Source organism: Mercenaria mercenaria, chromosome 3 (assembly GCF_021730395.1).
Source record: "Mercenaria mercenaria strain notata chromosome 3, MADL_Memer_1, whole genome shotgun sequence".
Classification (NCBI taxonomy): domain Eukaryota; kingdom Metazoa; phylum Mollusca; class Bivalvia; order Venerida; family Veneridae; genus Mercenaria; species Mercenaria mercenaria.
This window is the reverse complement of record NC_069363.1, coordinates 65,654,980-65,671,200: the sequence shown is the minus strand read 5'-3', so window position 1 is coordinate 65,671,200 and position 16,221 is coordinate 65,654,980. Positions and strand designations below refer to the sequence as shown.

At 34.1% G+C, this 16,221-nt stretch overlaps 1 protein-coding gene across 1 annotated transcript in view; it reads left to right on the top strand.

The window, feature by feature from the left end:
• The window catches only part of LOC128556053 (uncharacterized), a 28,004-nt gene that overhangs the window by 954 nt on the left and 10,829 nt on the right, over nt 1-16,221 (top strand). The window contains exon 2 of the mRNA XM_053539957.1: nt 2,308-2,590. Within this exon, the coding sequence (XP_053395932.1) occupies nt 2,308-2,590 (283 nt within the window). The remainder of the gene's footprint in view (nt 1-2,307; nt 2,591-16,221) is intronic.

The window sequence follows — 16,221 nt, the reverse complement described above, 5'->3', positions numbered from 1 at the left end:
TCCTAATAGACTTGAAGGAGAGAGGAATGGTGCGCGAATAAAAAAAAGTAACACTTCCAGCATACAGGAGATTATAAATAAAATATAACATGAAGCGGACGAAAAGCAGGTAAAATATCACCATGGACAAAATACATTCCTTACTGGATTGCTGTTCTGTATATGAAAGAAGAAGAAGAGGATGGTGATGGAGAGGAAGAAGAAGACGGAGAAGAAGAAGAAGAAAATAGGGGCGACGCCTTTGAACTGTCATTTTATATCTGTATAATGGTCATTTGGGGTTTGAATGCGTTTTGCGCATGTCCATCTCGTACGTACCCATTTTTCAACAAGTTAGACAGGACAGTGTAAATAAAGTACTTGTAACACTCCGCTGAGAAACACTTTTCAAAACTTTCCTAGAATAATAAATTTGAAAGTAGAAACAACTTGAAGCTTTATGTACAGATACATGGTTAATGCATCAGCCGTATGATTATGTTTGGTTATTCATTCATTGATATCGTTCTTTGTTTCTTTGTCCAGAATGTATCAGGGGAGCACATATCAGCTAAACTGATACCTCTTGCTGTAATTTTGCTTGTGGAACAAATCATAAAAGTATAGACCTTGATGACTATGTGAATATAATTTTATTTAGTAAAATATATGTTAATGTGTGTCAGTAGAGCCTTAATTTCGAGAAAGCGTGTATGCTATTTTTATGCCCCCAACTTCTTCCATACTACTAGCCTTAGATGCTTCAACTCCAACTCCTCAAACACTATTTAAAGTATATTTTAAAAAGTTTCACAGATGAAGAACTTCGATGGGAAGATGACATAAATAATGAACTTTTTTCTGTGGCTTTTTTTTCTAGAACTATTGCCCTTTCTTGATTAAAACTTTGCTATTTTGATACATGGGAGCATCCGTGTCTTATGGACACAGTTTTAGTTTTTAAATTGTTTAACATACGAGGACGGGTCAATATATATACTGCCCAGACCACTTCTGGTCTGATTTCAGCTTCTTTATGCATACTTATATTTGAAGGAGTCTTTTCTTGAGACTATTGTATGAAGGAATAAATTTTCTTTTCGAGAATTTAAAAGGGAAAGGTCCCACTTAAATGCTGCACTCCGTCAAGGAAATAATACGTGTCAACATCCTACCTATTTAAAAGTATGTGTTGGTGCATTGTACGCCTTCTAAAGCATAATGGTATTCTAAAATCATGAATGTCCCGAGTATATCATTCAAGCTCATGCAGCTTTGGACGTTGTATAAAATATACATGTATGTGAGTCAGATATGAAAATTATTTTTATGACACTTCAACACAATCCTTTGGCAATATACAGCAGGTATCTTCACAACTTTAAATCATTTTGCTGGAAGATAATTGCATCAAAAGATAGACGGCGTAATCCCGAAAATGGCGAACATTGGATTTTCATATTCCCCACATTGATTCAAACCTTATTCTAACACGACCAGCAAATAACCTAAATACATGCAGAGCAAAATCCATCTCGGGTTATTCTGCAATAAACCACTCGCGTGCAATGACGTCATCAGATCCATGTGCGTAGTACGGTCGTAAAAAGTAGTTACCACTTTTTTCTAACACTGTTGATACTAGTATGTCGTGTTAGAATCGAAATAATTAGTTCCCAAGTGTGATTTATCGTAGAATAACCTGAGTTTTTCGTTCTTATGCGAAACATTATATCACTCAGGCCTACGGCCTTCGTGATATATTCTTACGCATAAGAACTTAAAACTCTGGTTAGAATGGAAATAATTAGTTCCCAAGTGTGATTTATCGTAGAATAACCTGAGTTTTTCGTTCTTATGCGAAGCATTATATCACTCAGGCCTACGGCCTTCGTGATATATTCTTACGCATAAGAACTCAAAACTCGGGTTATGCTACGATAAACCACGTTTGGGAACTTATTATTTCTTGAATAAAATACTGAATCATGCAATTTAGTACAATTATGTTGAAAGGATATATTTCTATGTCTCATTTTGTATTTTTAAATTTTCTGTTATATGTTTAAGCAGAATTTTTAAGGCAAAAAATTTGGAAGGTGGTACGTGTATACAAGTGACCGTATTTCAAAGATAACTGATTAATATTTATAAATTATGTCGTAAAATGTTTCTGATAAACAATCTCTGCGCATTGAAGCCATAATTACCAAAATACTTTGTTGTTAAGTAGCAGAGGCCGGATACTTACTGACCCGCTCTCGCAGCAAAGTTTTCAACTTTTACAATTCGATAACGTCAGTTTTATCACTTGACTTTCTGCTGCAGGAGGCTCACAGTGTTTATCCTGTTGGTCATGTTTTCATGCTGCCTTGGTCACAGAGGAAGGAGTCATGTCAGAAACCGGAATAGCAGCAAGTACTACAAGCCTATAAGACCGACGGTTTTTCCCTTTCCTTTTACAAGTACAATGAAGCCGTCGACGACGACGACGAGGAGGCCGCGACCAATCAGTCCGATCAGTCCCCGAGATGATATATGGGCCGAATTGATTGGTGTTAGAATACCACCAAAGGAGTGTGTCATATCCTTTGACGAGTTCGTAATGCACGTGAGTTATGTTTATATTACACTAATCATGCGCATTGTATTTTAAGCCAAGGAAGCCAGTAATGTGAATTAAAGAACGTACACTACACGCCTGGTTAAACAACAGGGCTACCTCTTTCAGAGGTATACGGTAAATCGCTAGGTCGCAACTTCCAAGCTAGTACATGTCGCGATAAAAGAACATCAACAAAGACGAGAGTTATCATATTTTTTGTATTTTACAAGTTGTATTGAATATCAAAAATTGAGGAACGGTAGGCGATGTAGATTTGATTTAACTTTACAGAGAACTTAAAGTTCGCTAATTCATTCTTGATTTATGGTCGTGGCGATTTTTACCAGTAAACTGATTTAACGGTGAACTGGGCTGTTTCGTCATGAAAGCATTTTTACTGTAGATGACTTGCATTTAACTGATATCAAGAAGCAAACCGAGTAGGGCTGAGATAGTTTTAAGGTATACAATGTATTTGGAAAAAGAATTTGTACCAAAAATGGTTTGCAAGTAGAAATATTCACTTTTTATTGTGAAAGACAGATCTGTCGTGATGGAGATAGTCATGTCGCTAAGGAGACAGCTCTGTGTTACATTTACAGTTGCTCGTAACAGAAAATTAGTTATGTCCAGTTACGAGATACAAGTCAGTTATCACATTTTTATCTGTGTATAATACATTTAGCTTTATATTTTCTTATATATTTTTTGTTTGTTTTGGATTTAGTGCTGTTTTAACCAGGACTTCTGTATTTAGCACCAGTACTACCTTGTTCTCCGCAAGTAACTGTCAACTTCTCCATATGAATCATTTGTCATAGACGGAAGTTAAATGATTTCAGACACACTGTCTGATATTCAGGAAGAGCATACGGCTTAACCGGACATCACACTTGGAGCCCAAAATCAATAGATCTATACTCACTATTGAGCTAAGCGGGCTATAATTTTTTAGAATGTATATTTGCAACTTTTTCTCTTAAATAAATGAATTCATATAGAGAAAATATACTACATGAAATTATAGCCGGGGAGCCAAGGCATGAAAAAAAAAATGGATTTACCTGTCCGGTTATGCTAAAGTCAGTTTCTATACATATTATGAAAGAACAATGTCTTATGGATTAGAAAAATCGGGCCTGCAAAACAAATGCTCTTGCGAAATTTGAGTATATCAAGGGGAGATAACATTGTATATTTGCAGTCTTTTAAGATTAAAAAACGTTTTTTTTTCACTAACATAACATGACACCACGTTTATAAAAGCATTTCAGATATGTATATTTTAACATTGCTTTTATACATAAGGCTTAGGAGGCAGTAAACAGTTTTCTGTGCTTCTCGGCCTAGAGTCGCCTACCCAACTTTCAAAACCTCACACAAAAGTCTGTAATCACACACCTGAAATAAAGATATTGCAACATTAACATCACTGTATGTCTATCGTTACAAACCATCTGCAATACATCTCTAATATCTAGTTTTCTGTTTACAAGACCTGAATTTTGTGCTCTCCCGGTCGCGGAAACTGATGACGAAAAAGCTAAATTTGCCAATTTTCAAATCGCTGTAGAAAATTCCCTGCAAATGATAGCTACAACTGCTACACTGTTCCATACTCCGGTAACACTGTAAAATCTGAAAATAAGCTCAAATATATGTGCCATCCATACCGTTTTTTCACTATTTCAGTTTTCCTGAGGCCCCTGCTAAAATGACAACCCCACTTTAAGCTAGCTCAGAGGAAGCATGTATACGCACCTGCAAGTCATTACGTCATACTATCAAGATCAAGGCTACTCAACTGATTTTCTTTAAATAAGTGAAACTCAATTCTAGCCTCTGAAACTTTAATTCTAGCAATTATTATTATTTTAAACTTCAAGTATCCACTTCAATCCGTAAGGTGCCTCTTATTTGTAAATTTGACCCTGGCCAATTCGACACTAACAGCTAAAAACTGTTTACTGCCTCCTTAAGGGAGACAAAAATGATCCCAATAGTATGACATTTGCTGTTTATTTTCTAATTTAATCAATTCAGACCAAAAGAAACCCAATTTCATGCATATCCAGCATATGCTGTTGAAAATTTTGACAACTGGAATAGATCATGCATGCAAAAATTCTACCAGGAACGCGTACCGAAATTTACTAGTAATATTATAGTTTCATTAAAGGCCCATTGCATATGAAAATGAGGTCTCAGTCATGTTTTTAGTATCTAGATATGTTCAGCTGCCAAACTGGCTGAATTTTATGGCAATTCTAAGTCACTGGTACTTTGCTGGACCTGCTCCAGGAAGCTACAAACACATGCATGAGCACCATATGTCATCGTCTTAATGTTTCACAAAATACCCCTACATGCTATTTTGTCTCTCTCAAGACACTAAAAGGTGGCTATTTGAAGATAATAATCTGCACTGTGATGTTTAGCTATGATGTACATGACTTTCAAACTATAGAACTGACTGCATCAGACCACGTCAATTTGATAATGATCACTTTTCGCGAGTGATGAAATATGAGAAAAACGTTGTTTTTGAGACAAATCTATCAAAATCTATCTGTTTCAGAATAAATAATATCTATTTTCTAAACTTTTTGTGCTGTGACTAGCGTCAGTGTTATAAGCAATATGTACAAAAATTCTAAACTGAAACGGACGATGAAATACTGATTCAGAGGACATAGTGCTGAAAGTACCCCTGAGGTCTGCTCCACAGTCCGAGCCACTATTTTTGCTGTTAAAACGCTTACTGAATTAATAGAAATCAATGAATTAGCATTTAATTGCCTTATTTGACGACTTTAATGTCACAGTAAGCATCTGTTTAAGCCAAACGATGCTATAACAGACAAATCTTTCATTCTATCGGCTCGGAAAACACTATAAAACTGACATTCATAACTGAATCGCGGTTATCTTTGTTATTGCTCTTAAAAACTCTCATTTTGATTCAAAATTAACTTTAAAACTCATATTCCTTCACAAATCATACTGAAAAACCTCTAAGACATATAATAAATGCACATGGAAGAACTTACAATTTTTCAAGATTTGCTCTTAAAAGGAGGCAGTTAACAGTTTTCTGTGCTTCTCGGCCTATAGTCGCCTACCCAACTTTCAAAACCTCACACAAAAGTCTGTAATCACACATCTGAAATAAAGATATTGCAACATTAACATCACTGTATGTCTATCGTTACAAACCATCTGCAATACATCTCTAATATCTAGTTTTCTGTTTACAAGACCTGAATTTTGTGCTCTCCCGGTCGCGGAAACTGATGACGAATAAAGCTAAATTTGCCAATTTTCAAATCGCTGTAGAAAATTCCCTGCAAATGATAGCCACAACTGATACACTGTTCCATACTCCGGTAACACTGTAAAATCTGAAAATAAGCTCAAATACATGTGCCATCCATACCGTTTTTTCACTATTTCAGTTTTTCTGAGGCCCCTGCTAAAATGACAACCCCACTTTAAGCTAGCTCAGAGGAAGCATGTATACGCACCTTCAAGTCATTACGTCATACTATCATGATCAAGGCTACTCAACTGATTTTCTTTAAATAAGTGAAATTGAAATATGCAAAATGTACTCATTTTATGTACATTTTATTATAAAATTTGACACCTTAAATACCAGAGAATAAAATAAGAATATTTAACCTTAAAAATGTATGTACTTCACGACCGATAATTAGAACAAACAGCCTGTTATTTACCATTTGATAAATACAAGCAACACTAACTTAAGCTATCACTGAAGGTGATGAAACTACCCTCCACACGCACTGACACTGTACAAAGATTGCATAATTATGTGGACTGTGTGTATATAGACTCATGTATATAGTATAGTAACAAAAATCAAAGTCCCATAACTCTGCAGAATATTTTTCTGAAAGAACCTATAACATGCACCATGCACAAGTAAGGTTGTTACTGACGGCTTGTGTGAGGCTTCATTAAATTATTTGAATGGTTCGGGAGTTTAGGCGCGCACAAGATTGCATATGCAGACTCTATGTATATAGTATAGTTACAAAAGACAATGTCACATAACTCTGCAGAATATGTATTTCTAAAAGAATGTAACATGCACCATGCACCATGCACCATGCACAACTAGAGTTGATAATGATCTCTTGTGTGAAGTTTCAATAAATTGTGTGTAAGGGTTCAGGAGATTAGGCGCTAAAAGAATTGCATTATACAGACTGATAGTACATAAATGAAAAGCAAAGTCCCATAACTATACAGAACATTTATATGCACAACTAGAATTACTACTGATCACTTGTGTGAAGTTTCATTAAATTTTGTGAATGGGTTCAGGAGATTTAGACAGGATTGCATATGCAGACTCTATGTATATAATATAGTAACAAAAAACAAAGTCCCGTAACTCTGCATTTTTTTTCTGAAAGAACCTAACATGCATAATGCACAACTGCTGATGTTACTAGTCAATTGTGTGAAGTTTCATTAAATTTTGTCACTGGGATGAGGAGAGATGATGCGTACAAGATTGTGTCTACAGACAGACGGACTGACAGACAGCCTAAAACCAGTATACCCCCCTCCACCCCACAACCCTTACAACTTCAAAACAGTAAAAGGCGACGAAACCTTTACTTGCTGACTATTCATTTGGAAAGTAAATTATTTATATACCTTTTATACAATTTTGTCAAAACCGAGAAAATGTAGGGGTTTGAAAATTACCCCACCCATCTAAAACCATGCATAAAATGTGATCGATCGATCCATACAGTTTGCGACAATTAACAAAGTATAAATGCTTGCTTCGGTGTTGTATACACCTGTTTTTACCTTTCTAATAATAAACAGATATATGGAATGTAGTTCTAATATGTTGAATGTAAAAAAAGAAATTTGACAAAATGTGCAATTTTAATGTCTACATCTTCATGAAACTTGGTTAAAATGTTTATCTTGATGATTCCTAGGACAACTTTAACAGGTGAACGATACAGAGTCATCATGACCCTCTTTTCTCAGAAAATGCTAGCATAAGACTTAGATGAATTAAATGTAAAATATACAACAAAGTGCCATGGACCGAGTATTTATACAAGGAGTAATAACATTGTAGATAACACTTACTGGTTTGGCACTAAAGGCTGAAATAGTGATTTGAATTTATATATTTGTGGTCCATCTGGAGTATAAACAATTAATTTTAGTTACACATTCCAGCAGTACTAACGACAAAAAGTTACATCTGTACATGCAATTTAAGTAGCCATTTATACAATACTTTATAATATCATGCGTAACTATCCAATCTGTATATAGAAATACTTATATCAATTTATACATGTACTTTACGGCTACCGCAAAAATTGACTTTGCCTTATACTGTATAAATATAACTTACACTGCCAGTGTAAATGGTAATCTTATTACTTAAAAACACTATGTTATTTTAACATTGTCATTTTTAGACTACAACAGTTCAATATGTCTTATTTGCAACTTATACACTAGTATCAATCAAATTCATTTAATTCTGTGTCAAACAGACGGTGTTTTATTCTGCGACACTTCAGGCATTGCATTGCACAGGCAGGATACAATGCATTTTATATTAGATTGGTGCAAATACAATTTCTTAAGCACTTTCCTTTCGTTCATTTATAAAGTTTTGCTTGAAGGCTTTAGTTAATTAATCATCATTGTTAAGACAAACTGGCCGCTGCATAGATGACGTCCAAGTTGTATTGGGTCAGATAGTATGAAACTGGATACATATGCAGACTTGTAAACGGATATCTGATATGCCGCTCGTAAAACTTGAAATCTATGGAAGACATCTAAGGTCTCCTTCGTTAAGGACAAATACATGAGCTCTATGTTAATCTGTACTTCCACGATTTTTTTTCCTTCCGTACAATAATGCATCAAATAATCTGCATGTTCTTCTTTAGTGACATGAGCAGCACGGCCTGGTTGACCAAGAAAATCTAGAGCTGTAAAATGAGAGATGTTGTCACTTAAATTGTTGGTGGTTACAAGAGTACAACAGCTTTAAAGGGTAGTTGCATGTGGTCAGTAGAAGACCCATATTGTTTTGGTTGTCAGTAGCTGAAAGGACATAGAATCTAGTCACATGAAATTGATTCCGAAAATGTTTCTGCTAACTAAACATCACTTTTGCCTACAGTTGCCAAACCTTAAATTAAAGATGAATGCTTGTGGTCAGTAGATAATGACCTTTCTTAATTTGATGGTCAGTAGGTCTCAGTGACCTTGAGACTGAAAACGGTTTCCGTTGAAAAACTTAAGAATGATTTGACTTACAATCGCCAATCTTCATACGATGATTGCCTGTGTCCAGTAGCTGGCTCCTATTGCTTTGGAATCAGAGTTATATAAAGACTGAAAAAGGTTTCCGACGTAAAACCTTATTAACTACATTCATTAAATTTAAAAGAATTATTTTCTGTGGTCAGTAGATGGGCAATATTGTTTTGCGACAATTGATCAAGGATGAAGATCACAGTTACCTAGCTTTAGGCCTAACATGATTACTACTCAGTAACTAAGGTACGTTTTGTCTGTCGATCGTATTAAAATGTAATGTTTGTAGTCATTAGAAGACCCCTGATATTAACAAGTTCAAAAGTCAAGGTCATAAAATTTGAAATTACACACCATTTGCCTCCAACAAACCATCATGGGGGCATATGGGTTTTACAAACACCCCTTGTTTATATCATATTTTATATAACTTCAGATAGGCTGCGTCGGTATATTTAGTGTACATCGCGTTAATAATAATTCTAAGATGTGTTTTAAAATTAGTAACGAGTAACTGCCCTTGACTTTTCATTTAGCATTTGGATAAGTTTTGCAGTCTCGAATTTTCCAAATAAATTAACATTTAACTATAACCATTTGAAGAGAACATCGGACTAGTAATATCGCTTTCTTGGCATTTTTCGGTTTTTAGCCTCTATACTATAATCATTTTACTTATACAAGGTGGGTGGGGTAATTCAATTACCTCCGTATTATTAATTTTTTTGGTTTTGGCCAACTTGCACATGAAAGTATTCAAATGAGATAGTAAAAAATTAAAGTTTGAATGTAAAGGTTTCAGTACTTTTCGGGAGCGTTGTTTGCATTTTATCAAATCATAATTTATGAACAGGTTGTTAATTCTAATTATCGGCTACCAAATAGATACTGTTTTCGATCTTATATTTTAAATTTAAAAGCTCTAAAATACCCCTCATCTATCTTTAAATTGTCATAAATATCGATTATATTGTTTACATGATGAATAGAATATATTTCATTGATTTTTGGTCAAATATTTTTGTTATACATTTTTGCACTGTACACAGTTGGTGGGGTACATAAAATACCTCGGATTTGCGTATATTTTAGCCAAACCTGAACAGGATTGCACGAAAGAGTATTTAAATAAATTGATTTCCAAATGAATAATTATTAAGTAAAGGTTTCATCGCCTTTCATGATTGCTGCTCGTATTTATTACTTTTTTTGCATTATATAAAGTGGGTGGGGTACATAAATTACCTCGGATTTGCGTATTTCTCAGCCAAACCTGAACTAAGTTGCACGAAAGAGTATTTAAATAAATTACTTTCCAAATGAGTAGTTTGCAAGTAAAGGTTTCTTCGCCTTTTATTAGTGTTGCTCTTATTTAATAACGGGTTGTTAATTCTAATTATCGGTTGTAAACTACATATGTTTTCTTACCACTTTTGCTATTTAAAAATCTTTTAAATACTCCTCATCCAGCTTTATATGGTCAACTATATATTATATTGTATAAGTGATAAAAAGAATATATCTCCTTGGTTGTTTGTAAAATATATTTTATTATACATTTTTGCATTATATAAAGTGGATGGGGTACATAAAATAACCCGGATTTGCATATTTCCTGACCAAACGTGAACTAGAGTATCTAGATTATTTTCTATTCTTATGGACTGTTTCGCAGCGGTATTTATAAATGACTATGAGAAATAAGACTATTTAAAAGGGTACTTCTTAATACCGTAATTTTTAGGTTAAATATTTTTTATTTTATTCTCTGGTATTTTAGGTATGAAATTTTATAATAAAATGTACATATAACGAGTACATTTTGCATATTTTTCAACCATAAGCCTTATGCGTAAAATCAATGTTGAAATATACTTATTTGAAATGATTTTTAGAAACGTTATGTCATGTTTAGTTAGTAAAACGCGTTTTTGAATCTTAAAAAACTGCACATACAGATCAGCTCACGCGGAAAACCCACTTTACGTTTTTCCTCGAAGGAAAAATCTTGTATAGCGAGGAATTCCTCCGAGTACTGCCTAATTCTGACTCGGAGTACCGACTGTTATAGTTTTATTACTTTAGCGGAATTCCGTCGAGTCACTCCGAGAAATTACTTGACGGAACTCTGAGTCGAAATTATACAGGTAACACTATAATGATTTCCGGTATTTTATAGCCACTCCGCGCGACTCCGAGTCTGTAATAAACAATAAATCTGCCATTTCGAGTGCCGCGAGATGATTTGACGAAACTTCGAGGCAGTATTTCCTTACTTGAACGGATATTTTTTATATAATTAGCTTGTTCTTTTAATTGTATGAAATTGGTGTGAATTTTGATATTGAAATAGTTTCTGACCATGCGAATTAGATTAAGAAGTATATTTATGTATAATAAACTAAATTATTAATCATGCGAAATAAAACAAACTTTCATATCACCGCTGTTAAAGGAAAGTGATTTGTTAAATTTTGATATTTAAATAATTTCTGACTTTGCGAATTAAATTTAGGAAAAAAGTCGTGTAATAATTTATGCACTAAATTAAGAATAATTTATAACTAGATAAACTTTGAAATAACACCCGCTAAAAGTAAATTGTTTAGTATGATATTGAAATATATGCGAATTAGATTTAGAAGTAAATTTATGTAGAACGGACTAATTATTAATCATATATAATTAAACAAACTTCCAATGACCGCCGTTAAAAGAAAGTGCTTCGTTAAATTTTGATATAGGAACAATTTCTGATTTTGCGAATTTAATTTAGAAATAAAGTCATAAAAAATGCACTAAATTGCTAAATTATTAATATTTTATAACTAAATAAACTTCAAAAATACACCTGTTAGAAAAGTAAATTGTAAAGTATTAAGAATTATATAAAAGTAAACAAACTTTCAAATAACTGCCGTTAAAGAATAGTGATTTGTTAAATATTATGTTGAAATAGTTTCTGACAGTGCAAATTAAATTTAGAAATAAACTGATGTAAAATGGACAAAATTAGAAACTATATAAAACTAGATAAACGTTAAGATAATGGCCGTTGAAGAAAAGTGACTTTTATAAATAAATAAAAATTATAGGAGAAATGATTTATTTTATTCATTTTGAAGGAATTATAAATGGGATAAGAAATACTACTGCCGTATCCACTCAAAAAGTGTTAAAATATCATAAGTAAACATAAAAATTTGGTTTATTTTAAAGTAAGATAAAAATACTACAGTATTATTTTTATTTACAAATACTGTGTTATTTCGCTTATCACTATGTAAAATATAATCACCCTGCTCCGATTAATCTGAAATCTGTCCTCGAAGTTACTCGAAGGCCCGTTTAAATTTGTATAGGTAATTATTTATTCGTCTCGGAGTCACTCGAAGGAATTCCGTCAGATGACTCGGAAACAAAAGAAAGCAATATAGGTGTGTATTCCGCTAATTGGATTTCATCTCGAGTCACTTCGAGGATTTCCTTCGAGTGACTTCGCATAAATCCTCGGAGTTAGATAGCGAAATTCCTTGACGGAAAATGGCTGACTCGAAGAAACTTCGAGTCGGAGCCTTGGTATTCGTTTTGGCCATTCTCCGAGGATCGAGTAGAATGGGTTTTCCGCGTGAGCTGATCTGTATACAGAGTTATCTCCCCTTCATATTCTCAAATTTCGCAATAGTTCTTGTTTTGCAGGCCCGATCTTTCTGATCCGCGAGGCATTGTACTCTCATAATATGTATAGAAACAGACTATAGCATGACCGGACAGGTTAATCCTGTTTCTAGGCACTTTTCGCACTTTTGGCTCCCTGGCTATTAGCTTGTGAAAAGCAATAGACGCGTTTACAGGGTTACCCGTATTTTTTAAGACGCCAAGTTTAGTGGCAACGGCTCTGACACTTGTTTACATTGCCTTTTACATTTTTAAAAATAATTTCCGTGGAGGACACAGACCGTTTTTTTTGTACATAAATATAATGTATTTGGTACAAATAATAGAGACGCTTTGACTTCATCATTGTACGAGCACGTTCAAATGAACTTGTTAATCTAAAACTTTAAGTTTTAAACAGTCATACTAATTTATCAGCTAAATAAAATTTATAGGACAACTTTTCGTAGAAGCTTATTATGATGTATTTAGTGTGTTAACAATGAACGCACTAAAATAGCAACCTCAATTACACATATAATAACTAACAAAATGACTCAAGGGTTTGATCATCTAAATGTTAGAACTTCTTCTTGTATAATTGAAATTCTAATATTTCCATTTTTACTTCCACCAATCTATCTTTATTTTAACCAATCAGACGAATTATTAGCAAGCGTTTGGCTGAAAAGGACTGGACTCCAGATTTAGGGTAAAATTATCTTTCTTTTAAATTGAAATTTCGTCATACTATGATTTAAGAGCATTGGCATCATAAAAATGCGAAATCAAGAAAAACAAAAGGACCAGGGCCGACGCGGCAATAAAAACTCTTCCGCGATGAAACACGTACTTCAAAATGGTTAAAATAAAGGCAGTTCACCTCCGTTACATCGTTACAAACGCTTTTTTCAAATTTGAATGCAAAAAAAAAAAGGAAAAACAGTTTATTCCCACGTCTGTCCATAGCATATACTCTTTTTGCTTTATTAGCTCACCTGAGCACGAAGCGCTAAAGGGTGAGCTTTTGTGGACAGTGATTGTACGTCGTCCGTCAACACCTCCCAGCCTAAATCACCAGTCCAGTTATAATGAAACTTCACAGGAGTGTTCCTTGCATGATCCAAATTGAAAATTAGTCAAAGAAATGAATCCCATACAGAACTCTGTGTCAAGGCAACCGGAAGGAAAAACTTTAAAAACCTTCTTGTCCAAAACCACAGTGGCTAGGGCTTTGATATTTGGGATGTGGCATCATCTAATGGTCCTCTACCAAGTTTGTTCAAATTATCCTCATAGGGACAAAAATGGCATAGTATACCTTACAGCTATCTCACGCCTACTCGGTTTGCTTCTTAATATCAGTTAAAATGCATATAAAGGGTGTGTAGTAAATTCGTTCCTATTCGTTTTTGTTACCCTAATAAACTGTATAGTGTCGAATGGATTTTTTTCTTGCGCGTCTTGCATTGTTACTGTAAAACCTGAATTGTCTCAAATCAATTTGCATGTAGACGAAGCGTGATTTCAATAAAAATACAAAGTTTATAATGATCGATAAGAATATGCTGTTGAAATTTTAAGACTTTCCTTGTACTATATTCAATTTTCTAAAACTGATATGCGTTCTTGTTTGAATTTTAAAATTACAGCAGCACTTGCCTCCTCATTTGAAAATGAAGCGTATGGTGAAAATAGGAACGAACTTTTTACACACCCTTTATCTTACAATGAAAGTGCTTTCATGACGAAACGGCCCAGTTTACCGCTAAATCAACTGGCTTGTAAACGTCGCCACGACCATAAATTAAAAATAAATTAGCAAAGTTCTCTTTAAGTTCTGGAAATTTAATTTCTCTGTAAAGTTAAATTAAATCTTTATCGCCTACCATTCCCCGATTCTTGATTATCGATTCTATACTTGTAAAAATACTAAAAAATGATGACACTCACCTTTGTTGACGTTTTTTCTTATCGCGACGTGCACTAGCGATTTACCATATACCTCTGAAAGAGGTAGCTCTGTTGCTTACCACGCGTGCACCCAATAATTTACTTTCTTTACCGATTAAAATTTGCTGATTTAGCGACTGATATGTATAAATATTACATAGTCAAATACGACTAACGATAAAAGATTACATAATTCCGAATTCTTCAGCTTTGAACCCTTTACATGAAATGCGAAAAGTCGCTGAATTAACGGTAAGTTGCGTCCAAATCGTAACAGCAATGCACATTTTATCACCTTTCTGAATAAAAATACGAATGCATTGTATCATGTGCAAATGTTTATCAAGTGGAATGCATCCTGGTAAAATGGTGCCTTGTTTTCCTAGATAAGTTTTCTATAAATCAAATGTGTATTTCTAGAAAAATGTTATATCATACAATTTACATATGAATAATACAAAAACTAATGGAAAATAGTACGGAACACTCACATACAAAATTAATAATGCTAATTTTATATCATTCTGTAATCGAGAAATGAATAAAAAGACTAAACAAAATGATTTTACTACTTGCTTGATATATTAGTAAATAAAATCTGGAAAGTAGATCCCTCGGAAGCACCGAGAAAAAGGCAAACAGTGAAAATTGCAGACTCGGTTTCATTGAGTCTGTTTATTAGCAGTAATGGAAAATACAACACTGCCCACGCCGCCTAGCACCGGTTTAAGCAGTATTCAATTCTCAAATCTAAATGAGTTGAAATCAATGATCCCGAAGGACCAGAAAATATAACAACACTGAGATGAAGTCGGGGCGACTTTTTACGGCCGCCACACAACACTTAACACCCGCTGTTGTGAAGTAAATAAAATCTGGAAAGTAGATCCTTCGGAAGTACCGAGTACAAGGCAAACAGTGAAAATTGCAGACTCGGCTTGATTGAGTCTGTTCATGAGCAGTAATGGAAATGCAACACTGCCCACGCCCCTTAGCACCGGCTTAAGCAGTATTCAATCTTCAAATCTAAATGAGTTGAAGTCAATGATCCCGAAGGACCAGAAAATATAACAACCCTGAGATGAAGTCGGGGCGAAAGCACATATAACACCCGCTATATAAAATTCATAAGACAATGTATTGGAAATGAAATGAGAATGTGTTCTGTTGATTTCGTGTTAAAGGTAATCAAGCAGCACTTCCGGGCTAGTCGGATAATGGCGGAAAGAAAACAATTCTCAGTTAAAGTGGCATCTTTAAGTTTAATGTATGCCAGTTCCTGTTTTTATTTCATTTTGGACCTATACTTGACATTTTGGTAGTATTTTCAAGGAAATTGTTTTCACATTGATAGAATTGTAAACAAACCTTATTACTCATGTGTCCGTACCAAATTTCAGCTGGCAGTTTGGAAGATATTTACTAATGTTGACCTGTCAAACAAAAGAACTCTCTTAGAAGATAAATAAACTCTCCTTGTTTTTTATTGGTAGTTTATAGGTCATTTAAGAACATAAGGTCGGTAATACGTTTTAAAATGAACCTGGTAATATTTAAACCGGTTTCTGTTTTTATTACATTTTGGACCTATTTTGGTAGCATTTTCAATGAGATTTTTTTCGCATTTATAGAAATGTAAACAAACCTTATTACTCATGTGTTCATATCCATATTTCAGCTTGCAGTTT